General features: G+C 48.3%; 1 protein-coding gene across 4 annotated transcripts in view; it reads left to right on the top strand.

Annotated features, from left to right (window-relative positions):
- Positions 1–3165: 3165 nt before the first annotated feature.
- Positions 3166–24719, top strand: part of bahd1 (bromo adjacent homology domain containing 1) — a 34916-nt gene continuing 13362 nt past the window's right edge. Inside the window, exons 1-3 of one of the 4 annotated variants that reach the window (XM_076017826.1) lie at positions 3166–3625; positions 5018–5218; positions 21946–23677. In XM_076017826.1, coding sequence (XP_075873941.1) covers positions 22063–23677 — 1615 coding nt within the window. In that variant the 5' untranslated portion in view covers positions 3166–3625; positions 5018–5218; positions 21946–22062. Of the gene's footprint in view, positions 3626–5017; positions 5219–5245; positions 5787–17615; positions 17862–21945; positions 23678–24719 lie in introns of those variants that run through there. The other 3 variants (XM_076017828.1, XM_076017824.1, XM_076017827.1) reach the window with 3 other exon arrangements.

The raw sequence follows: 24719 nt of genomic DNA, 5'->3' as shown, positions 1-24719 counted from the left end.
TTTTGGATTACTTTTTGAAATGATGTCATTTTTTCTCATTTTTTCAAGGAACAACGTCAGTGTTCAGACCCCAAAGAGATTTCACAAATCTATTTCATGATTCTACAGAACTTAAAGAGTAAAATAGCATTTTAAAAAAAATCAAAAGCGCTCAAACATGCAGCACGGCAAAGGCAGCATAATGTGTTCTGGAGCTGGCGGGCGAGTCAACCTGTTGCTTGGTCGTTGTCTTCCTTTCTTCAGTGAAAAACATTATGGAGAGATTTCAAGAGAGGAAAAAAAAACAATCATTGAGGTCTAACATTAAATGACGGCAGACATTCGCTAATGAAGGAAAAATGACACAATAATCCTCGACAGGCGAGCGGCGTCGAAGCCACCGTCAGTGTCAACTGTGGCGTTTGTGTAACCAAGTGGCAGCGGCTGAAACCAACAAACCCCATGAGGTCAATTACAGTGTCGGGCTTTGTTAGTTTTAAATACAAATGAATAACATAAACTTTGTTTAATTAATGATTCGTGTCATTTCGGATTTATCAAACTTAGCAGCACCGAGGAAACTAGAGGTCAAACACTTCCCGTGCCCTCGTCCTCATGAGACCTGCGTGTGATAAACACAAAAGGGCAAAGACACGGAGTTTAGCACTTGAAAGATTTTCGGGGTTTGGTTACTAGTGTATAAACATTGATGGCTGTTACAATGTTGCACGTGCACATTCAAAAAAGAGGGAGGGAGAGAGAGAGAGAACGCTGCTGTCATCCTGGAGCGTCCATCAGAGATCGATCAGTCTTGTTCAAAAAGTCACTCTCACACAAAACACGGGGCCGTGATGTTAAATGGCAGAAAATACACAGAAGAACAGGAAGATTTAATATGCTTTGCTGGAAAAGGTAACCTTGAGTTTTAAGGTGTCTTGAGCACAGTTTTCACAAGAGATGCAGACGCTCTGATACATCTGTAAACATCAAGGGCCGGTAGAAACACACATTTTCCATGTTGAAGAAAGTGCACTAACTGGAAATATGGCACTTGAAACCTACATAATGTCACATATTGTAGCGGTGTGACAGACAATTCTAAAGCTTAAAAAATAAATGAAAAAAATAAAAAGTTGCCACGGGCGTCAGTGACATTAGCGGCTCTTTGGAAAACCATCAGTCTGCAACATGACTGACCGACTGCCTTTCTAATCCCTCCACCCAAGTGACCCTCCGCCCAAGTCAATCTGTCCGCAGATGACGGATCACGAGCTCAAATTGCCTCCAACTCACCTCCTGTCACTGCGTCCCGGCTATCAGCGGCTGTGGCCGAGGCTGATTGATGCGCCCAGGATTGTTTGGCCGGCTGTACCGTCAGATACTTGGAAGCACTCTTCCGTGTGCCATTCGCGATAATAAAAGATTTTTTTTCTTTAAAAAAAAGAAGAAGAAAAAAACGGCACTGAGCTGCAAGATATATGGAGGCGGCTGTTCTGTCTGTTAGAACCCTCTAGCAGAGGCAGGAGTAGCGCTGCCATTTCCTCTCAGCTGGGGAAGAGCTGCTATCTGCACGTATGTCTTATTAAAGGACACACACACACACACACACACGCTCCTAGTGTCCATTATGCTGTCAAGTAGTCAGGGACGCCTCAGCACACCTGGCAGCTGGCTAGTTGAGATTTCAATTCCTAAATCACAAAGCGCATCCGTCTTGTGAAGCTTCAGACTAAATCGCTTTCAGTCCTGGTTTCAGAGGCGAGCCACACGCTTCAGCATTTACTTATTTAGCTTTTCAAAGGGCTTTTCCATAGAAACTTTTGCCTGAATGGATATTTAAAAAAAAAAAAAATCCAACATTTTTAGGAAACATTTAGCGTGCCAGGTCCTCACTGAGACACGGTGCCGTTGCATAATAAGCGTTAAAACGCATCAATAACGATCCATGCCCTTAATTTTTCAATTAATATTACGTGCAGACTTTGTAGCAAAGACAGTTTTCTTTCGCCAGTCGGCGTAACACCAAATGGTCTTCACTGGGGACCGGTCTAAATTAAGAAAGCTGTGATTTGGGATCCAAGGGGAGGGTGGCGTTGGGCAGCCGAGTCAAAACAGGAGCCTTACTTTTGGGGCCGGGAGTGTTTATACGTGACAGTGTTCTGGCTGACTGGGATTTTCCTCTCTGCAGCAGCAGGAGACTCGAGTATTTTATTTCACACATCAGCGCCTAAGCGGGTTTTAATCAGCTTCGGTTTAAGGGAGAGAAAAAAAAGCCCTCATCACATTACATTTTATCCACTGGAGGGACCTTTATCCGTTACACAAGCGCCTAATTGGCCACTTCATCATGTTTTGTCACCCTCAGCAGGACCCTGCTTTGCCGCTACATCTCATTCCCTCCGCAGAAAGGTCAAGCGGCACAAAGGCCGCGTCATAACAGCCTCTGCCTGTTGGAAGGGCACCCAGAGGAAACATGAAGTTTGGGCCGCATTAAAGACACCTTCAGGGGCCCGTATATATCAGGTGTTCCTCACTTGAAGGGCAATCGTCAGGAGCTGTTATTGAATTTTTTCCTTGCAGAGGGCACATCATCATAATTTACTGCTTGAAGGGTCCTCAAGGGGCACCTGATCATTTCGTCGTCATGTTAGGGGCAAACAAGAGGACTCCTCTTTTTTTTCGGTCCCATTGTAAAAAGTGAGAATTCACTCATCTACAGTACAGTACAAAGGCATTTATTTCTGGAATTACTTCCCGTACTAATGACTTTAATGACATAACATCTAAAATCTTCCCCAGATGGACATACATACAAGAGATTAAAGCAGTTATCAGTCAGAAGAATCCAGTATAACTCTTGTGCATTTTTGTAGATATGCTCATTTCATATCATAATTTTCTTTGATTATCTTTCATTTAGTCAGCAGGCTAAACGCAGTGAAATTGTTTTAGTTTCTATCCACGGCCTGCTTGCTGTTGCCCAGGAAGTACGTTTTCTCTTTGATGGCCGCTTAAGTTGGTCTTTTTGAATCTTAACGCAGTCTTAATTTGATCAAACGCGTGCGCAACCGAAACGCTCGTGGAAAAACTGACCTTGGGCAGCGCAGGAGTGACGCTCCTCTGATGGAACAATAGATCCCACTTTAATCATTTCCTCTCCTGATGTGGCAGATGGTCCGTTTCTCCTGTCGGAGAGGCGGTGACAAGATAAATGATAACAGCTGACTTCAAACACAACGGTTCACCCGCTGCAGTAAGGAGCCTGATGAAGAGAAACTCAGCGCGTCTGCCGTTGCTGCTCTCTGACGGAGTTTATTTCCATTCAGTTTTCCTAATGTGACTTTTGCGCCTCCTGCTCTTTGGACTCGTGGCTCTGATTTCACAGTCATCCTCTGTGAACCAGCTGCTGTCCAAAGGGTTAATAAATCATGCCAACAACAAATGATTAATGACACCTGAAACAGTGGTTAAGTCCACATGTTCCTCTGGAGAGAGTAACTCCTGTCGGTGGTCTGTGTGTGTGTATGTGTGTGTGTGGTTCTTTATGAGGCAGGGCGAGCTCCTCGCCGGACTTCCCAAACTGAAGGCCTTATTGTGAAGAACTGGATTGACTTTTCTCCAACAAACAAGTGTGGAGTTCATGAAGGTGAGTTGCCACTAAATTCTTTGCTTCCTTCTTCTTCTGTCAGTTGCAGAGTGACTAAAAATTCACAAGAAGGGACTTTCCCAAGCTTTCCCTGCTTGCTGCCTTATGCTCCATTTTCTTTCTAAACTCACTCATAAAGGTATGTGTGGTTATTGTGTTTATTTCCCAAACTGGAAATAGCACACTTAGCCCTCTGTTTGCATTTTTTTTAAAGCTTCCACCCAGCTTAGATTGCGCTTTGTTGGACCTTCCACGTGATTGGAAGGGGATGACCAGATGGCAAATCGCCATGCGGTCATCTCCTGCTGAGACATTGCACAAATCTGGGAGGGCGGCGGGGGTTTTTGAACCATCAGTGCCCTTTGTGACGTCACACAGTTTTCCCAAAAGTGTTTTGGGTCACACTTTCAGATGAGTGGGGCAAGCAAAAGAACCAAATGGGGAAAAAAGAGAGGAGTAAACTCTTCATCAGGAATTAATAATCACACTTTAAATCAATTTAGTGAACAGAGGTGGAAGGTAATGGAGTACAAATACTTTGTTATTGCTTTGTATTGTATTGTTTTGAGCTGTCCGTACTTTAGCGAGTATTCTTTTGTGACAAATTTTTACTTTTTACTCCATATATTTGTACACAAATATCTGTACTTTCTACTTCGTATATAAAAAAAACATCCTTGGTACTTTATTATTATTAAGTAGTTCTTGCTTGAGGTGGAACTATGTGAGCTTATTGTCGAGTACATTGGCTTTGGGGTCACTGTTCAATACATTTTCAGTAGTCAAATAAATATATAGAAAATAACATTATTTATTGTTATTAATAGTGTCAACATGGATGTATTGTTTCATTAATAGCAGAAAAGAAACCTTTTTCCTTTTCCCATAAGTACATTTCAAAACCTGTATTTTCTTAGTTTTACTTGAGTAAAAAAAAGTTGAACCGCTACTTTATTTTATTTTATTATTTCACGCAAGTATCCATACTTTTACTTAAGTACAGAAGGTGACTACTTTTGCCACCCTGTATGTGAACATAAAACTTGTTTTAAAATATTTACAAGAACATCATGGTGGTTCAGTGTTTATGTGGGGTAGCAAAACAGTACGCTAGTTGGCTATTCTTGGTGCATATATTCGCAAAAAAGGCAAACACATACACATCTGTAACGTAAAGGCCGTAGATTAACCACGTAATGCGCATGTCAGATATCTGCTAATGTTGTCATTTAGTTAAAACAAACAAACAAACAAACAAACCTGTTCCTCTCATGTCTGTATGCGAATACCAGCTTAAATCACTTTTGAATGAAAGTGATTTAAACTAAAAACGGATGCAACTTACTTCTTGATGTATTTTATTTATTTATTATTTCTTTTGCACTTGTCTAGTTCTCCCGGTGGAGGCCAGCCGACACACAGTGACACACACACAGACGACAGGCAGTCAGACAGACAGACAGCCAGCCAGCCAGTCAGCCAGCCAGTCAGTCAGTCACATGTCACGGAAGAACCGGAGAGCGAGGCTCCGGTCCGTCCACTGCGGGTTAACACGGCTGTCAGAAGGATCTCGGCTTAAGAGACTTTAACCAGGTGAGAACCATCTGTCAGCCGCAGCGGGGACTCCTGGACGCCGCTGCCGCTGCCGCTGCCACTGCCGGGGATCGCTGACATGTGCACGGCGGCGTCCGTGGCCCTTTAAGAAACTCCATGTTTTCGCTACATGATGCGTCGACATAAAAAAAGCGGATGATGCTGTTATGTAAAAACACGCTTGAAGCCGAGGGACGCGTAGTTTGCAAAGGGGAGCTTGCGTCGGAACCATCGTCTTCCGAACCGGGATCGCAGGTTGACGGAGAAGGGTTCTGTTTTTTATTTATTTATTATTTTGTTTGCTCTTCTATTATCATTCGGACGCGTTGCGCACGGAAGCGACGCCGATCGGAGTTGGGAGGTGGAAAAAAAAAAAAGCGAACAGGCTTGAAGCCCGAGCAACTCCAACATGAGTCGCTCCGTTTTCCTCCTTGCCTCGCGGGAAGCGTACACCTGACGCATCTCCCCGTCGCCGTGTGGAAGTGAACCCCCCCGCCACTCTTCTTTATTTCCATTTCCGCCGCCGTTCTCTGCGGGATTCTGCCCGATTTGCAGCAGTATAACCAAGGTAGGACACGGACAGCCTTCAACTCTTATCGCCTCTCCGGGGGGAAAAAAACTGAAAGTGTCAGGCGGGACGAGCTGCAGCCATCGAGGCGGCTCGTCTTTGGAAATGCAGTGTGTCAGCACGGGGCGGTTGATTAGATCTTCTGGGTTGGTTTCGGTTTTTTTTTTGGGGGGGGGGGGGGGGGGGGGGGGGGGTCGGTGGTTGAAACTTGTGGAGAGCTGTTTTTGTTGGGTTCCCCCCCACCCTCACCGTGCCTCTTGAGTCGCAGGTGGCTCTGGGTTGTTGGTCTTCTTTTTGTGTGTGTGTGTGTGTGTGTGTGTGTGCGCGTGTGTTGGTAGAGAAGGAGAGAGCCTCGGCTCACGGTTCCAGCTCGTGATCGCTACACACTTAAAATGTCACACAACAAGCTGCTTGTGTTCGTTCGGGTCGAGTTCGAGGCTAAGTTGAACTCGCTGGATGGATGGACGGTTGTTCTCGCCAGATGCTGCTGCTGCTGCTGCTGCTGCATGAGTCGAGCCTCGCTGACAACCAGGAAGACAGTCGGCGGTGTTCGAGGCTCTTCTCAATCTTCACGTCCAAAAACGGGCTGTTGTCATAATCATTTGTGCCTTCTGCTTGTGTGAGTTTTTTTTTTTGTGTTATTAGTTTTTTTTTTTTTCCGGATAGATGCAAACGTGTGTGTGTGTGTGTGTGTGTGTGTGTGTGTGTGTGTGTGTGTGTGTGTGTGTGTGTGTGTGTGTGTGTGTGTGTGTTTTGCTGTTCTGTGCCATCCACCCCGTCCAGATAAGTTTTCAACTCTTGTGTTTTCTTGACGTCCCTGTTGTCGCTTCATCACTGGCGCGCCCAACCTGGAATCATTGCAAAGCTCGTTTCATTTCCCTTCCCAGCGATGTTCCATTTGTTGGATGAACAGCACCACTGAGAATTGGATGAGGTGCCAAATTTCCCTTCTGTACAAAAACAAAACTGTTTGGGGTTGCTTTCCCCCCACCCCCTACCCCCCCGTCTCTGGCTGTTCTTCTGTCGGTGCTGACTCCACGGTTTTTGTGCCACTTTGGGGATTTGGCTGATTCGTCTCAGTCAGTATCAAGCAGAAAACAAGATCTGTTGATTATTGTTTTGAATTAATATGACAAAATGAGGAGCCTCAGCAGTGGATGGTAGAAGCAGCTGGGTCATCAGACTCCTCCTTCTCCCTCTCCTTCTCCTCCTCCTGAGGGTCGCACCTGGCTGTGAGATGACATCCCATCCTTCAACCAGGATTTGTCACAGTTTTGTGAACGTGGCTGCACTCGTCTAGCACAGGACATCCGGGGTGGTCCCGTTAGCACTCAATCTGGGGATGTCGGCCACTTCCTTCTCCCAGCGGCTCCATTCTGGAGGTAGTGTGCGACGGGGTGGGAGCATTGTTGTCTGGGACGATGGGATTGAATCCCAGATATTCAGAGATACTGGACCGCCGCTGGCTCTTGGCCCACTGTGACAGCGGCGAGATGTGCTTTGCTGTCAACGAGCCTCGCTCTGCCAGCGGTGGAGATTCCTCGGGGCTTCTCAGGTGTGCTGGTCTTCCAGCAAATGTGCAATCCTCGCAAATCAACTCGCAGCTCAATTTCTAGGTTGTTCCAAAGATACTGAAAAACAAAACAACATTTTGTCAAATTTTAATGGTGTTTTTGTTTTTGACGACCAACCAAAAATGAGACTGGTCTCCCTGAGACTGGTGTCTCCTATTCGATGGCTCTCTCTGATTGGCTGAGGAGATGAACAACCCACAGAAATCTCCCATGTTGACACGGGTGCTTCTCTGTTTGTCCAAATGTGTTTTTTATGCAGAGTGGAAAGTATTTTGCTGCTGCTCGCTGGCGATTGTGGCCCTCCTGGTGTGGCTGTACGCTGACTGTGTGTTTACATCGTGTCTTCATGTTTTTGAGTCACACACACACACGCACACAATAGCAGACTGTTGAAACATTCATCAGTGTTTTGTGAGCTCCAAAACCCCACTTTTTTACTCCCAATAGGAAGCTTGCTGTTTTATTTCCTGTTAAGCTCTTTAAGCTCCTTAAGCTTTTGTTCACTAGTGCCATGTTTTCACACATTAAGTTGTGCTCTTTAATCGCCAAGACGGAGAATCGTGTCAGGTGGCTCGCGTAAGTTTGGAACGTCGTACGTGTTGCATCTGTTTTCGTGGCCATCCTGTTGGCTTTTTTCCTTTATTTTTTTAACAGTACAATTCAGAGAGCTGCATGTGGCAGCTCCACAACAAGCTGCTCGATGTCCTAAAGTGATTCTAACAAGTTGTTTTTTTGGTTAATAATGAAGCAGTCTACATGCTCAGCTTGAGTTTATTCCAACTTTTCATGGGAATTACAAACCTTTTCAGATCTGCTCGTTTCAAAATGTTGATTTCGAAAGGTTCGTGCCAATTAAACTGGCTGCAGTGGAGTTTTTTCTGCAACTCGCCTCCCTCTGCAGTGTACAAATCATGTTCCAGATGAGAAGCCGACCGTCTCCCGCTGTGAAAAGGGTTGGTGTCGTAACATCAGCATTATTGTGCTTGACACACAAGTTGCCCAGTGAGTTCCTCGACATAATGGTGTTTGTAAAGCCCTTGGTGGACAGAAAAGCCCGACAATGGGGCCCTCAGTCCAGGAGGTCGTGGTAGATTTTGCGTCCAGTCAGTCCTCCGGAGGCGATGTTGACGGGCCTGTCACAGCGGCACGTTTAGCGGAGGTGCACGCAGTGCCCACGCGTGAGTCATAAAGCTGGATATCAATCATAGACATAATCCCATTAATTCCACATGATAGTGAGGGGAGGGGGAGTGGAAGGAGGAGGAGGGAGAGGAGTGTGCCGCTGTCATCGAAACACGCTGTCCTCCCTGCCCTCCCAGAGGGAAACGACCACTTCCTGTTTGGGAGCCATCAAACTATGCGGCTGAAGAGAATTTAAATGACGGGAGCCTAACGGTTTAGCTTTTGAAAATTTGCCACTGCGTCTCTCAACTCCACGAGGATCGTGGGCAGATATACATTTCAGAACAATGAAAACAATCACGCTTGAGAAGGAAGAAATGAAACGCCAGACGTGGCAGGAATTACTGAACTTTCCATGCGGTTTAACGCCGGCGTAGTTGCGCTTTCCAAACACTTGTCATCGCCACAGAAGTTATTCCCCACAGAGTGACGCTAAATATTATTCAACAGGAGCTCACGCGGATCATTCCCCCCCCCCTCAGGCTGTTCAGTAAGGAATCCCAGCAGGCCTGCGCTTTAACGAGTTGTGTTGCCTCCAATGCGGGAAATAATAATAATGATAATAGTAAAAAGATCATTTTCATTCCAGCTAGGATCTTTACAGTGTAAATATGTTTAAATGGTAACAAAAAGGAGTACTGAGGCTGAACAACAGGCGTAAAGAGCAACAATGGAAGCGGCTGCGGACGACAGCAAACAGTGCTTCCTGCTTCTCGCTGGGACTGGTTCCTTTTCCCCAATGTTGTCAAAGGCACCGACTGAAGAGACAAGCATCAATTTACTGATCGTATTTCAATCTGTCGCTCATTTACATGCGCCGCCTTTAAAGTGATCCATTCAAGCCGCGATGGTGTGTAGCAAAGACAACAGCCCGGCGTCACGGCCAGTTGAGTTTTTTCCCTCTGGTCTGTCAGTCGGGGTGGGGTGGGGGAGGGTGGGGAGGAGGCTGGTGGGCATTCCAGACAATTTTTAGAATGTTTGAAAGATACGTGGCTCGGAGTGAAAATAAATCCATTTGCTGCGGCGGCCGCGAGGACGAAACGCCACCAGAGGAGAAAAAAAAAAACAATCAGTGCAGCAATATGTGTAAAACAATGGAGTGAAACAGCAACAGATGTCTGTAAAACGCTGCGTGTAATAAAAACGATGGATGTGGCCTTTCGCCTCCCAGAGAGCCCTGTGTTCACACCAGAACAGATCAGCGGTTGTTCCACCGAGATGGCGAAGCTGCGTTTTCAGCCTCGCAAAGAGCGACAGGCACCGGTCGGACAATTGTTGTTTTCTTTTAGTTTTTAAACCAAGAGTCACTTCACAAAATTTATTTATTTGTGGACATAATCTCCTTACTTTCAAAATCCAAGCCCCAAAACTTAAGACTTAAGTTAAGGCTCCACATTTTTAAAATCTTCTTCTTCCTTCATCATTCAAAGCCTTGGAACTCGAGAAAACCAGGGACTTCTCCAAAAAGCTTGTTGCTAAAATTGGCGTTTTTGTTCCCGACAGCGTGTTTGAAGGGAACTTTCCCCCCCTGCAGGTCTCACGTGATGCCAATGCGACGCTGCTATTTCTGCCGTCAGCCGATGTGTGCAGGTTCTCTGATGACTCGGGTGGTGGAAAATCTTAAAACGAAATGAGAAATGCAGCATCTGCACAAGAAAAATAGAGCAAACACACACACTTTAATAAGAGTACTCTAGCTTTTAAATGGCTGATGCGTTATATTTCTTCAGTGCTCAGTGCGGTGTTTCTCAACAAACTGGCTCCTCGGAGGTCCTCCAGTGTCTGGAGCTGAAGCTTCAATGAGCAAACAAGGATATAAGAATATGTCTGTGAAGGTCCTCAGTCATCCAGGTCATCTTAAAGCAGAAGGGTTAAGTTAGGTCAACTGGACTTGTTCTTGCAAACTTGAATCATTTCGCCTCTCACCCGGAAGGCTTCTTCAGTTCTAAACTAAATTGAACTGAACTGAAGAAGCCTTCCAGATGAGAGGCGAAATGATTCAAGTTCGCAAGAACAAGTCCAGTTGACCTAACTTAACCCTTCTGCTCTAAGGATATAGGGAGTGAAGCTGCTGTCACTAGCTGCGTTTCCATTACAGTTTTTTGCAAAATAAAAGCGATATTCTAAAATTTCGACAACGTAAATGCGAAAAAGTGTTTCCGCGACACTTTTGTGATATACCTCTGTATCAATACGTCTGAAAAACCACCTCATGACAGCATCATAACCTTTTAGCGATATTTGAGGGGTTATTTTGAAGTTTCGATGTTTCCATTACCAGTTTTTTATTGCGATATTTAGGTTTTGTGCAATTCTAGGGGAAATGGAAATACAGCTAATGTTCTGTTGAAACTGTCAAACTGACAAACTTGGCACATGACACTGCAAGCCAGGGGTTTGCGCTTCTCTTTCTGTGCTGATTTGTTGACATCAGACTGGCATCGTTATAGCAGGCCGTGTTGACTTTAGCTTGGAGAATTGTGCGGTCACCACTAATTGTTGTTTATTGACAGTGTCCGTGGAGGGGGAGGTGCCGACTGTTCTGCAACCGGAAGGTGGGTGGGGGTGGCGGGGTGTCCACTTGTAATAACATGATGGTGCAGACGGCCTGGCCGGTAGAGGAGCGTAGAGTGTCAACACACGTACTCACACACACACACACACACACATGCACACACACGGTGTGTGTGATGTCTATTGTCTTCTGCAGATCTGGTGACGCCACTCGTTCTGTTCACAGCAAAAACGTGTTGTTCCTCAAGTGTAGTAACGTGAATTTTACACGTAGCTTTTTATTTTATTTTATTTTTATTTTTTTATTTTTTTAAATGGCTCTCCCAAAACTAGTCGGCTCTTGAACTTTAACCCCTCGGCTTAATGCCCAGAGGAGTTGTGGCGCAATGAGGAGAAATGCCTGATATTTCCTGAACGTAATTGAAAGATGCGTAGCAGCCCAGCAACAGACTGGTGCGCCATAAAAAAGAAAAAACAAGCGAGTGGTTTTCCGTCCTGATTTAAAAGAGAAAGAACAGGCCGGCAGAGAAATGATGATCTAACTTGTTCTTTAAAAAAAAAAAAGAAAGAGAAACGCATGTCTGGGTTCGGCTTTGACTCAGTGTGTTTACTCAATTGTGCGTGCAAACAGATTTCCTGTAATTTGAGGTGGTTAAGGCAATTTCGGGTGCGCTCGCTTTTGTTTTTCACCCCCCGATGGTGCAGCGAGGTAAATCTGACAGCCCGTCCGGTGTGCGAAAAAACACCACCACCACCGCCGCCGCCGTCGGCGTAACACTCAAATCGCCTGTGATTTTCCTTAATCGCCCAACTCTTGAGTTTGCCCACAAAATTTCGCCGCAATCCAGCATTTGGCTGCCCCCCTTCCCCCGATTTTATCCTTAGCGCCTCGGGATTAGCAGAGTTGGCCCCTCTTCCTTTTTTTTTCCTTCTTCTTCTCCTCCCCCCCCCCCCCCCCCCCCTGACTCACAGCACTGGCGCGCTGCCTGAGACACAGCTGTGATAATCACAGGTCTGGTTTTGGTGGAAGCGTGGCGGGCGAGGGGGCCCGGTGCCGACGGTGGAGGAAGCGGAGCGAGGGGCCACGGACCCCCGCAGCCTGGGTGTCAGCTGTCGGCCGGCCCTCACAGCTGCAGGGGCTGCAGAGCCGCGGCTTTCACCCCCTTGCTCGCGCTGGTGTGTGTGTGTGTGTGTGTGTGTGTGTGTGTGTGTGTGTGTGTGTGTGTGTGTGTGTGTGTGTGTGTGTGCGTGCATGTGAGATGACATTAAGCTCTTCTTTGGCTCGGGCCAAACGGGAACAGAAGCCCTCACTGTGACCGGCGAGCGTCCGGCCTCTCCAGCGAGGGGCAGAGGAAAAAAAGCCACATGGCACCGGGCGTCCTTCAGCCTGGCAGATGCTAAAAGGCCGAGCGAGGGCCTCGGCAGGTGGGGTGAGGGGGTGGGGGCGGGTTTGGGACTGGCCCATCCCCCCATCCCTCCACCCCCGCTCCCTCCCTTCTCAGCTGGCTTGAAAAAATCCAGCGACAGGCCCCCCCGCTGACAGTCTCTCTCCATCTCAATCCGTCACTCTCTCTCTCACTCACTCTCTCTCTCTCTCTCTCTCTCGCTCTCTCTCTCTCACCCAGTTGCCCAATTCCTCCTCCTCCGCCACTCATTCTCCCGCTCTGCACCCGCTCCGCCGCTCTCTCAGGAAGTCCGCGTCAAACGTCTGTATATCTGAGGGAGCTGTCAGCCGGAGAACCAAAAGGAAAAAAAAAAAAAAAAAAAAAAAAACCCCAACAAGACAAAACAGAAAATAAAGCAGGCGGCGGGCGGATGCGAAAAATAGCCCCGCTGATTTCCACCATGTTTGACTCCCCTCCCTCCCCCCCCGCCCTCCCTCCAGATGAGACGAGAGGTACGAGGCTGCCTCCGAGCAACCGACAAACCACCCCCCCGCCCCCCACACACACATACACCCCACCCCCACTCCTCCTCCTTCGGCCCCTCGGCTTCGATCTCGTTTAAATTCAGTCTCGGGCTCTATCGCTCCATCTCACTATAGTGCTCTCCTCCTCTCCTCTCCTCTCCTCTCCTCCTCTCTTCTCTTCCTCTCCTCTCCTTTCCTCTTCTCTCCTCTTCTCTCCTCCTCTCCTCCTCTCTTCTCTTCCTCTCCCCTCTTCCTCTTCTCTCCTCTCCCCTCTTCCTCTCCTCTTCTCTCCCCTTTCCTCATTTCTTCCTCTCATCTCCTCTCTTCTCCTCTCCTTTCTCCTCCCTCTCTCCCCTCCATGCCAGTCAGGCTGTCTGGCATCTCGCCCCGTCCCTTTGAAGAGGAACAGTAGAGGCAGATAATTACACTTCCTGTCCTGTATCTCGCTCTGTGCCGCCGCTACCACTGTCGTCTCTGCGTCTGCAGGGCCGCCAGCTTCAAGGCTGAGGAGTTGCTGCTTTACTTGGGGAGGGATTCCCACTTTCTCCTTGTCCCGCTCCTCCGCGGCCGGGTCGCAACGGCCCCACAGGAAAAACGTCTTTGCCGTAACAAGTGGTTAATCGTGGCACCAAACCAGCGCGGCGCTGAACTCACTCAGCATTAGGCCAAAGCATTGGGCCAAAGTGGGCGCTAGCAGGGTTGCCAGGCCGCTCGCTAAATGATAAGACCCTCATGTGTATTCACGTGCACCTTTTTTCACGGATCGGATGTTTAATAACGCACCGTGTGTGTGTGTGTGTGTGTGTGTGTGTGTGTGTGTGTGTGTGTGTGTGTGAGAGAGTGTGTGTGTGTGTGTGTGTGTGTGAGAGAGAGTGTGTGTGTGTGTGTGTGTGTGTGAGAGAGTGTGTGTGTGTGTGTGTGTGTGCAACCGGAAGGTGCACACACACGCACGCGTGACCATAATAACACGGCGGCAGGAAGGACACCTGCTCCACCGAGGGGCTGACGCAAGACGATTTCCCGCCGCACGCTTGTTATAAACCCGGCTTTTCCGCCGCCTCCCCTCGCCATGTTTTTACATTGCCGCGCTAAATTGTACCTGCTCAACCCGAGGCGGCCGAGATTCTTGCTTAAGTTGCAGTCGCAGAGCGAAAAAAACAAAACAATGAACATTGTGTCCTTGAGCACCACAAAGTGTGTTTTTTTTTTCTCCTCTCTCCTCTGGATGAATGCAGCGAGAAAACCCGTCTAAACGATACTAATGCATAGTGAGCAGGCACAACCTTGGCAATTAGAGGCTAATAATAAATGTGAAATTGCTGTTGCGGATGAGTATACAGGCCATAAACCCAAGCAGCTGACTCAGCGGCAGCGCGGCGGCGCTACTTATCTGGAACGAGCCTCTGCGCTCGTGGTCATCAGGTAGGAAATGGGAGACGAGGTTTTACGGGGGTGGGAGCAGCGTTTACCATTCACTCAAGAAAAAAAAAAAGAAATGCACACCTGACGGGCCTCGGGGTAAACTTCCCGTGGACTCGAGGGGCGGCTCCGCTGTGCCGCCGCGGAAGCCGTGCTTCGCCGCTCGGACCTTTCAGGCGAGGAGGAGGTGGAGAAAAGAGATCAATAGAGAATCACAGTGTTATTCCACTCCGGCCAGCGCCGTCACCGCCCTCCACCCTGAATGAAAAATTCATCATCTCGAGTTAAACGTCTGGCCGAGATGAGAGTTTCTGTCGGGTGGGGGAGGTGGGGAAGGAAAGAAAAAAGTGTCTTGGTCGAATTGGCTCGGAGGCCGACTGCAGGCGAGCGGCGCCCAGATAACTCAGACGCAGACGCTTCAGGTCGCACCAGTATGGCGTTGGCTAATTAAAGGAGCAACTCCCTCCCCCCATACACACACACACACACACACACACACACACATTTTCCCTAATCAAAACTGCGAAAGAAAGTCGATTAGTTTGGTTAAAATGTTTCCCACTTGGCTTTTCTTTTGTGTGTGTGTGACGGAAAAACCACTGTTTGTATTTCAATATTCTCCTCTGTTGTTTCATTGTGTGTGGCGTGAAAGGAGGTGCGTGTTGCGATGAACAGATAACAATCACCTCATTATGCAGTTCCCACCGGCTCCGCGGAGCCTCGGAACGTGTTTGTCTTCCTCGTGCCAGTCTGCAAAATCTACTAATTAGCTCAGACATTAAACACCTTTATACATTTTATTCCCGACTCTGCTTTGCATTGCAATTGTTAGTTTTAGTTTTATTTCCGTGTAGCCCTCTGTCGAGTGCCTCCTGACAATGCTCACTCTTAGCTTCCGCCTTCCGCGTTTGGTAGGGGATGGTAACGTGGTGTCCAGGAGTGCAACAAACAAAGGTTTCCCCGCTGTTTGTGACATCACAATGGGCTAATTTCCAGAACTGCGGCTTTTGACTCACACTTTTTGTAAAAAAAAAAAAAAAAAAAAAAAAAAAGGAGCAGCAGGCAAAAGAAGTGAAGGATGGACTTTGACGTCGCCATTGACAGGTCGGCCTGAAGCCGAAAGGTGAATCTATAATCCAGTCAACGCTTCCGATGGGGAAAACAGACGACAGCGATATGATTCATCTTAATTTAGCAATGTCGTATTTTCTTTGAAGATGACGGAGATAAAAAAAAAAAACAAGAGTTGAAAGATGCTTTCAAGTGCATGCTTTCAAAGCACGCCTCTCGATTTATGAGCGCTGGATTTCTTTAGTGTGTTTCATTTCAGTTTTGAAAGCCGAGGTTCCAACAGCAGGTTGTTTACGAGCAGTGTTTAAACCCAATATTGTTGTGCTGTTTCTTTTGGGGGAGGGGTTATTTATTTAAATGCAACAATTTAATCAAAATCAAGGATGAACAACATTTCTGAACTTCAATTCATATTTAATAGTATCTGCCGTGCAGATGAGGTGTTGGCCAGCGCCTGTTGTGCTTTTTGTTTTGTTTTACTATCCAACTTTTATGCTATGATGCTGTGGCATCCATCTGTAATTCAGTCTTTTTCACTTTTTAAAAAAATCATTTACAAGACGTGACGGTGAGATTTTTAATACCAATGGAAAACGTTCTGCTTGATGGCATTGTTTCCATTCTTCTGGATCGTTTCCAGATGTAGGACGTTAAACTTTCTGCGCTGTCCGAGTCTGGCCTCTCTCTCTCTCTCTCCCTCCCTCTCTGCTGTTTGTTTATCGCAGTGCAGGTCGGCTCTGGGCAGTCGACGGTCCCTCGGCTTCACCCCCGGCACTCACGCCTCATTAGCTCAACACACTCACCTTGTTTACAGCCGTTAATTAAACACTGCGCAGCTGATATTGACGAGGACATCCGCCATTTATCCCAATTAAGGCCGACCAGCTGACCAGCGGCTAAGTTGATCGTGTCGCCGCTCTCCAATCAGTCTGCCTGTGTGCCGAGTGTCGGCCTGCTGTTTGGAGCTGAAGTTGTTTTCGCGCGTGCGTGTTTTTCCCCGCGCGCAGGTCACCAGAGACACTGGCCACTTTATCTTTATCCATACGAGGTTGACATTTTCTGCATTTCCCCTAGAATGAGTGCGTGTGTGTGTGTGAGAGAGATTAATGGTGAGCAGGTGACCACTCGTCACCGTTATTAGATCCAGTGTATTATTAAGAACAAGGGGATGCGGTAAACAAAACTAATTATGCGCCTCTATTTTCTGCAATTATTAACCTCGCAGCAATAATTCACGAACAGATTTAGATAATAAATGTCACCCTCATTAGATGGTTTATATTGCAGCTAACGGTGTTTATCCTGCTGTGCAGGCTGGACTCTCGGTTGGTCAAAGCATCATCCTTGAGTTTTATGACGCCTTCCAGTGTTTATTGTGGGGCTTTAACAATTCAGACTAACATTAAAAAGGCAATATGACACCCAGTAACCTCTCAGCCCAGAAGTTTAATGTGTAGAAATAAAGTTTTATATGACATTACTTCTTCGTTATTTCTCCCACAAAAAAAATGGTTTCATTATCAGCTGATAAGATTATTTGACTCTTTCTGAATTGATCCCTCATTTAGTGCAGCCCAGTGATTATTGATCTCTCCCCCCCCACCCACCACCACCACCATTATGCTGATAAAGGTGTCATCGCTCGTCAATCTATACGGACGTACAAGGGTTTAATGGACTATTCAGTTCTCATCATTTACAGGACGGCCTCATTAAGAGCAACCATATGTCTCCACGTTCTGCCATCATCAATCCGAATGAGAGAATCCATAGATACTGTGAATAATTCAGATTTGTGGATGCCAACCAGTCCCGTTTGGCACTATTACAGATTTATAGACCTTATTACTCCCCTGCATATTTATATTTATACAGGAAAGTTGTCTTAACAGCAAATTTTTACCATCACTGTTGGGATGTGCAGACCAGATTTTTTTTGTTTTGCCTTTACATCTCGGATAAAAAAAAAAAAAAACCTTGTTTCCGCTACATTATATTTATAGCTCTACCATTATAAGATCCCCACGGTTGGATTTCTTCAGTTTTGGGCTCCCCGCTTGGAGCGACGTGTCGTTACGCAGGGATGTCCCGGTGCAACGACGTATGTGAATGCAGGCAGCGCATGAATATTATCTCCAGCATGCCACTTCCGAAGTAGGTCACCGCTCGCCGATTTGTTCACCATGTCTCCGGCTACTGAGGGCTGCTCGGTCCGCCGATCGCTCCGCAGCTCCTCAGCCCGACGGAGCGCAAAGTGACCACCGGGATTACATTTTTATTTTATTTTATCTGGGTTATTTATTTTTTTCTACTCTCATTATTTCCCGAACATTGTTGTTTTTTTTTTTTTTTAAGGGCGCGAGGGGGAGAAAAAGACGGATGCTGGTTCCAAACGGGACGCGCAAGGTAATCCTGAATGTGTGCTGTAATTCCCGACACAGTTGGGAGATGATCGGATCGGACCAGATCGGCGGGGTGTATGTAGCTCGTCCTCCCCGGCTCCTCGCTCCTTGTGATCGGGTTAACCGCGCTCCGAAGCTCGCGGCGGATCGATGTTTTTTTTCGGATGTTTTTTTTTTTTTTTTTTAGCGGCTCGTTTGCGTCCCCTCCACCTTCTCCTGCTCTTCCTCTTCCTCCTCCTCCTCCTCTTCCTCTCTGCTGATGAGCCCCTTTCACTTCCAGCCCGCACTCCTCGCTAAGGCATGCTGTCACATTCACACCCGCCGCCAAGTCGCTACTCGCGGCGACCCTGACCAGGAACGCTGCCTTTTATCGTGTAATATGCGAGGATATAGTGCGCATCCGTTGTTGGGTGGTGTGGATGGGTTTGTTATTAAATATATATATATTTATTTATTTTTTGCTTAAACCTGCGCCGAGGTGAAGGCTGGTGGTGGTGGAGGAAGAGGAGGAGGAGGAGGAGGAAGAGGAGGAAGAGGAGGAGTGTTGTTGCCGATGTGCTGCTGCTGCTGCTGGTGGTGGTGGTGTAGGACTGTGGAGCGACTGGTTTGCTCCAAGGAAAAGTGGACTTTGTGATATCACACACACACACACACACACACACACACACACACACACACACACACACAGGTTTAGATGGCTGGGAGCTTGTGAGCCTCGGGGCTTCTCCTCTCATGATGACAGCTTCTACACCATGTCCTCCTCCTCCTCCTCCTCCTCCTCCTCCTCCTCTTCCTCTTCCTCTTTCTCCTCCCCCTGATCCAGGAGGGTGTGTGACAAGCGGCGCGGCGCAGCCCGCCACCTCTTCGTCGTTGTGCACACACTCACTTAATATCCCATCAGGAGGAGGAGAAGGAGGAGGAGGCGGAGGAGGTGGGGGTGAAATCCATGATCACCCTCAAGTGGGTTTTATGTGTCTATTTAAGTGCGCGCCGTTTAAGGAAATGATGTCTGTGCATTTGATGTTCTCGATCAGCGCTTCTCCCAATTGGGGCGTAATAAGATCATTAAAAAGGGATTAGAGAGGGGTTGGGGGGGGGGGGGGGGGTATACGAGTGAATCGTTATTGTTAAACTTTTATCCATCACGATGCGCCGAACAAGACGGACAGGAGCAGCCGTGAGATGACAGCGCGAGACACTTTGACACCGTCATGATTTGTCTGTGTGTGTGTGTGTGTGTGTGTGTGTGTGTGTGTGTGTGTGTGTGTGTGTGTGTGTGTGTGTGTGGTGTTTTTTTCTCCTCTTCACGCTTCCTATTCCTTGTGACATATTGACTGCTCTTCTAAATGTCGCTCTGATTCTTCACGGAACAAAACATCACCTCACATCCAGATCAGATTTATAATTCATGATGAGCATGACTGCCTCGCGGTGGGGTTTTTCTTTTTTTTTTTTTTTTTAGGAGGGCGGAAGGGTTTGGCTCTCCTGGGACGATGGTGTAATTTATTTATGAGGTTTTCTCATCTCACAGTTTTAATATTTTTTAAAAGGCTCAAAGTCTCCTTGAGTGTGCTTTTGAACGCAGCTTAAAAGGAAACAAAATTGGACCTTGAGCGCATTTATTTGTCTTTAAAGACTTTGACATTGGTCTTTTGTGTTACATACTCGGAGAAAGGACAGTTCTCTCAAGTTTCAGTTAAAATCCGAGGAAACACGTAAATCTTTTCAATAGGTATTGCTATTCTTGAAGGCAATATTCGTTTTCTTTTCTTTCGAAATACCAAATTGAATGTGTTTGCATAGTTAATATAGTTTTGCGTATGTGGAACGATAACCCGTCCAGAGTTGTCTAAATGTCTGCCTAATTTGGCATGTCTGTGCTTGCAATGTGCTCGTGGGGCATGTGTGTGTGTGTGTGTGCTACTTCCGTGCGCACACAAGCCTCTGCCTCGGCAAAGTGCCTCAGAAATGGTTTTAAGTTTCTCGACATCCTGGAAAGGAAGTAAATAGAAGGCCGCGGGATTTGTTTTGCGGTCAGCGGAGGTCGGCACCTCGCCGACGAGACCCCGTCCTGCCGTTCGTGGAGCCTTGTCTTATTCAAATGGGGGCAACTTGATTTGATATTGTCAGACAGAGACTCCATGCAAGGCTCCTGTCTATGTCCTCTTGTTAACTGGAAATTAAATTTCTCATTCGTGGATTGCATTTCACGGTTGAGCGAGTCATTTGGCAGCGAGAGCCAGGCTGAGCGATGGGCGACGTCCGGCGACGGTTGTATCGAGTGCATTGTGTGGTTGCAAGTTTTGAATCAGAGGAGCCTGCGGGACATTTCAGGATGACAAATCGTGCAGTAACAGCCCCAAAAAACATGCAAATTGTAAAATTATGCCTTCACAAACTGACGGCACTGTTGGGGTTTTACCAGCACGACAATGGCAAAAGAAAATCTGTCAACGTGAGTTCTGTTCAACCATTTCAAAAGAAAGTGTTCCAAAGTACATTTTGAAACAAAAGACAGCAACCCATTAAAAGCTTTTTAGCTAAGAGCTGATGCATTTTTTTTCAATCTAATTTGATGACGTTCCTGCTCACTGTTAATAGCTTTTCAGGAAAGTTACGAACAAAAAAAGCAGCCAGCAGGTGTAAGAAAAGAGGAAGACTGAACAATTCTAAATTTGGAATTCTAAAATTATAATTTGCATTGCTGCACGTGTTAAAAATCTGCTTTTAGTTCTAATATTTTCTACAATAACTGAAGGCAGCTGCCTTATCAGTTAATTGACTGAGTTTTAGCACGGCAAAATTTGAAATGCTCAGCATTAATTAGGGGATCGGTCCAGCGGCGGTTAAAATGGGTTTTATCTCGGGCATTAACAAAAACAAAATTAATAGCGCCAGAGAACGTGAGCAATCTTTGCATTTTTTATTTATTTTTTTCCTCCCTCCCCTGCCGAAGTCACTTCCTACCCCCGGTTGACACGGTTCGTGTAGGTCAAGTGGTTTAATTGTGTTTCAAGGCCACGGCATGAAGGATGAGCCGTCTCTCCGCGCCGCATGCAGGGGTGTCATTGCATAAAGGTCACTGGCTGTTGAATCATCAGGGACTTTCAGGAGCCGTCCCAATCGGGAAGGTGGGTGGGGGGTGGGGCAACCTCTCGCTTCGAGAGCGGGACCGACTCGCCGTAGCCAGCCGGCCGGGGATTGCCGAGCTCGCCGCGCAGCCTCCGCTGCAAACGTGCCGGAGACGCTTTTGATGTGCGCCGTTATCAGCCTGTTGACATGGAAACTGAGTAGGCTATCGTTAGACGAGTGTTTCTGTCACCGTTTTTTTTTTTTTTTGGGGGGAGGGGTTGGGGGGTGACACGGGGATCCGTTTCCATCCACTCCACGTCTTTTTTTTCTCCCTAGTCTAAACGGCGGGGATTTGTTTCCTGCTGCAAGGCCAAACTGTGATTTCAAAGAGCTGCTTAAGAGGGATAGTTTCTCCGGAAGATGCATAGAAATCGCACACGGATAAATGCCACACGCATACATTTTTTTCACACTGTGCGGTGGTACGCTTTTTTATCTTTTGGCTCTCGACTTCGATGAGTCGCTGATGGCCTTCAGAGTGCGTCAAAGGACATAAAAGCCATCTTTGCTGATAATGGGGACAAAAAGATAATGGTATATCTCTTCCTGCTTTAATTGCCATCTTAAATCACGCAGCCACTCCAGCACAATTGGCTCATGCATTATGATTCAAGAGTTAAAAAAAAAAAAAAAGAGCAAGAGGTTGGAGTGTATCAAGCCTCGGGCTTTAAGCATAACATATTGTGCTCTTTATCCCTTTCTCCACCATTATGTGTGCACGTGGTGGCGGCGTGCATGTGAAAGGGGAACGGCGGACTAAGCGGCCGTTCAATAATACATTAAAAGATCCCGACTGCTACAGGAAGTCCCGCTCAGTGTGTGTGTGTGTGTGTGTGTGTGTGTGTGTGTGTGTGTGTGTGTGTGTGTGTGTGTGTGTGTGTGTGTGTGTGTGTGTGTGTGTGTGTGTGTGTGTGTCCTTAGCTTTTTAATGTTAAATGATGTGCGTCTCGTTACAGTGAACCCCACCCTGGCGATGAGGCCTGCCGAGGGCTCTCCCTGAGCTGTAGCCCGCCATCGTCGGACGGCGTGTGGATGAGGAGTGGGTGGTCCACCTGCCCACGGACGCTGAGAACATGGTGAAAGCTCAGCGGAGCCAGTCCGCGAAATGTCACAAGCCCGGGAAGGAGAGGGGGGCGAAGGGGAGGGAAGGGGCCGCGGAGAAGGACGGGAAGGAGGCGAAGATTGAGTTGAAGGAAAGAAAGAAGAAGAAAGACAAGGTGGAGCCACTTCAGCAACGGGGCCGGGCGCTGGGACTCGGTGACGGGGAGTCTCTGGACTGCTGCGTCTTGCTCACCCGTCTGGAGGAGAAGAAAGTCATGGCCAAAGTGAGGGACGCGCTGAAAGCCGGGAAACAGAAGAGGGACGACAAAGGCAAGACGGAGCTGGAGCGGCGGCGCTCCAGCCAGAGGCGCGCCACAGCTGCACTGAGGAAGACGCCGGCCGTCAATCATCGAGCGCTCAGACCAAAAACCAACCAGTGTGACGCCTTGCTCAAGACGCCCGCGCCGGCGTTTGAGCCCCGCAGGAGGCGGATGGCGTCGCTCAACGCCGAGGCCGTCAACAGCCTGCTGCTCTACAGGGACGAGTCGCTGTTGCACCTCCACTCCAGGAAGCAGCAGCCCTCAGACGAAGGTCCGGCCAGCGGCGGACTCGCTAAAGCCGAGCGAGGTCACGGATCGAAAAAGGCTCCCGCCGCGGCGAAAGAAAGAACTAAAAAGAGCAGGCGGTCGGCAGCGGAGCCTCAGGACATCGACTGGTTGGCCTTGTTCGCGCCGACACCTCGCCGCCAGGCCGGCCTCACCGCCGCCACGCTGCTCAGACTCACTAGCGCCACCTACGGGACCAAACGACAAAAGAAGACGGAGCCCAAGCCGGCGGCGGCGACCGGAGAGGCGACGGCGACTGCAGGGGCGACGTGCCTCAAGCGGGAGGACCAACCAAAGCACAAGCGCCAAGACCAAGAGTCCGTCCTCGCCCAGCCGGGAGCCGCCACCGCCGCCACCGCCGCCCCGCAGCGCTGCTGCAGCTTGTGCAAGGGCGACACTCTGAAACACGATTGGACGGGCGAGGAGCGTCTCAAAGAGGTCCTCCGCCGCGGCACCTCCTCCTCCGCCACCTCCTCCCTGGGGTTCCCCTTGAAAACGGTCAAAGAGGAGCCGGTGGAGGCCGAGGTGTCCTCCTGCTACTGCTGCTCGCAGGAGAGCTGCGTCAAGTACTGCCACCGGATGGCGCTCTTCCTCGACGACAAAACCCTCAAGGAGCCCGACGACGGCGCTCTGTCCGAGGTCTTTCACCACCACCACCACCACCATCACCACCACCACCACCACCTGCAGTCGACGGGCCACACGGCGGCCATCGCCATCGGCCCGCACGCCTACGCCTGCTTCCCCGGCTACTACGTCCACTTCAGCCACCAGGACGGCTCGGCCCCGCCCCTGCCGCCCCTCGCCCTGTGCCCGCGGGGCGGCAAGAGGCCGAAGCTGTTGCCCGGCTCGGGAGCGCCGCAGCCCTCAGGGATGAGCCACCCGGTGTACTGCTGCACCTCGGTGGAGGCGTGCTACGGAGGGGAGCCTTGCAGGATCAACGGCTACTCCTCCTACACCACCAGCGTGATCCCGACCATCGCCCGGGGCGGCTGCTTCAGCCCCGCCGAGTGCGCCCAGTGCAACCACGGCATCAAGAGAGGTAAGCCAAACATTTTTTAGTACTTCTTTTTTCGTTCAGACTGCAGGCGAATCTCATTCAAATCAGATTCCTTCTCAAATTCAATTTGTAGGGCTGACTGTCCACACTGTTTTTAGCAAGTGTCCAAATGGGATGTGGCTCTGTTCAGACTGGGCCACATTATTAAGAGCGTAGAGTGACGTCACTGACAGTCAATACCCATCGGTGTGTTTGGAGCCGTTCAGACTGACACACATCTGCCCAAATACCATTTACAACGACCTCCCAAAGGTGGTTTCAATCCATTTTGCAGAAATCGGATTTGATGTGATTTGTGACTGTTCAGACTTCAAAAGAGCCATCTGGTTTCAATCTGGATCGGGTAAAAATAGGATTTTGGCTGGCAGTCTGAACGCGGCTATAGTCCGGAAAACACAGCAGTAGCAAGTCATTGCCGCGACTTGTCGGCACAGCTCATTTGACAGGACCTGAAAGAGACTGTGCAAAGGTGCAAAGATCTTTAGAACAAAGCGATTGTGACGCAGCAGGGCCTCTTGTTTTACTCTGTGGCTCCTGACCAGAATGTTTTGATTTCTGCCCACAGGGCTCTGGGTCGTGGCAATCGTTTTCATTTTTGTTTAGTGTCAGCGCCCCCTCCCCCCCGGCTGTGAATGCACATATTAAATCGGTCTACACGCTGGTTTTTAAAGACCAGAATTCTCTGTGTCCTGATTAAAAGGTGACTAAGAGCAGTTTTGTGACATTATCAGACTTTCTCATGGCGTAACGAGCTCCCCGCAGAGCGACTTAAGGGATTACAGAGTTTTGCTGAGTAGCACCAACTTAGACTGACCTCGAGGAGACAGCAGGAGTTCTCCGTGAACTTTTACCATTAGGCATTCATACAGTTTTGGGGATATTTTGCATGCCTCATTCCCACCCACTAATCCGGCAGCCGGAGCATCTCGACGTGCAGAGAATAAACTATTATGTCAGATTTTTTAATCTCCCTTTTTCGAATGTCTCTCGAGTGGGAGGTAACAGAAAATATCAGATGAAGGGC

The sequence above is a fragment of the Nelusetta ayraudi genome, unplaced genomic scaffold (assembly GCF_046127955.1).
Source record: "Nelusetta ayraudi isolate G7.1 ecotype Tasmania unplaced genomic scaffold, CSIRO-AGI_Nayr_v1 ptg000007l, whole genome shotgun sequence".
Classification (NCBI taxonomy): domain Eukaryota; kingdom Metazoa; phylum Chordata; class Actinopteri; order Tetraodontiformes; family Monacanthidae; genus Nelusetta; species Nelusetta ayraudi.
The sequence above is the reverse complement of the archived record's forward strand: the minus strand, read 5'-3'. Positions and strand labels throughout refer to the sequence as shown.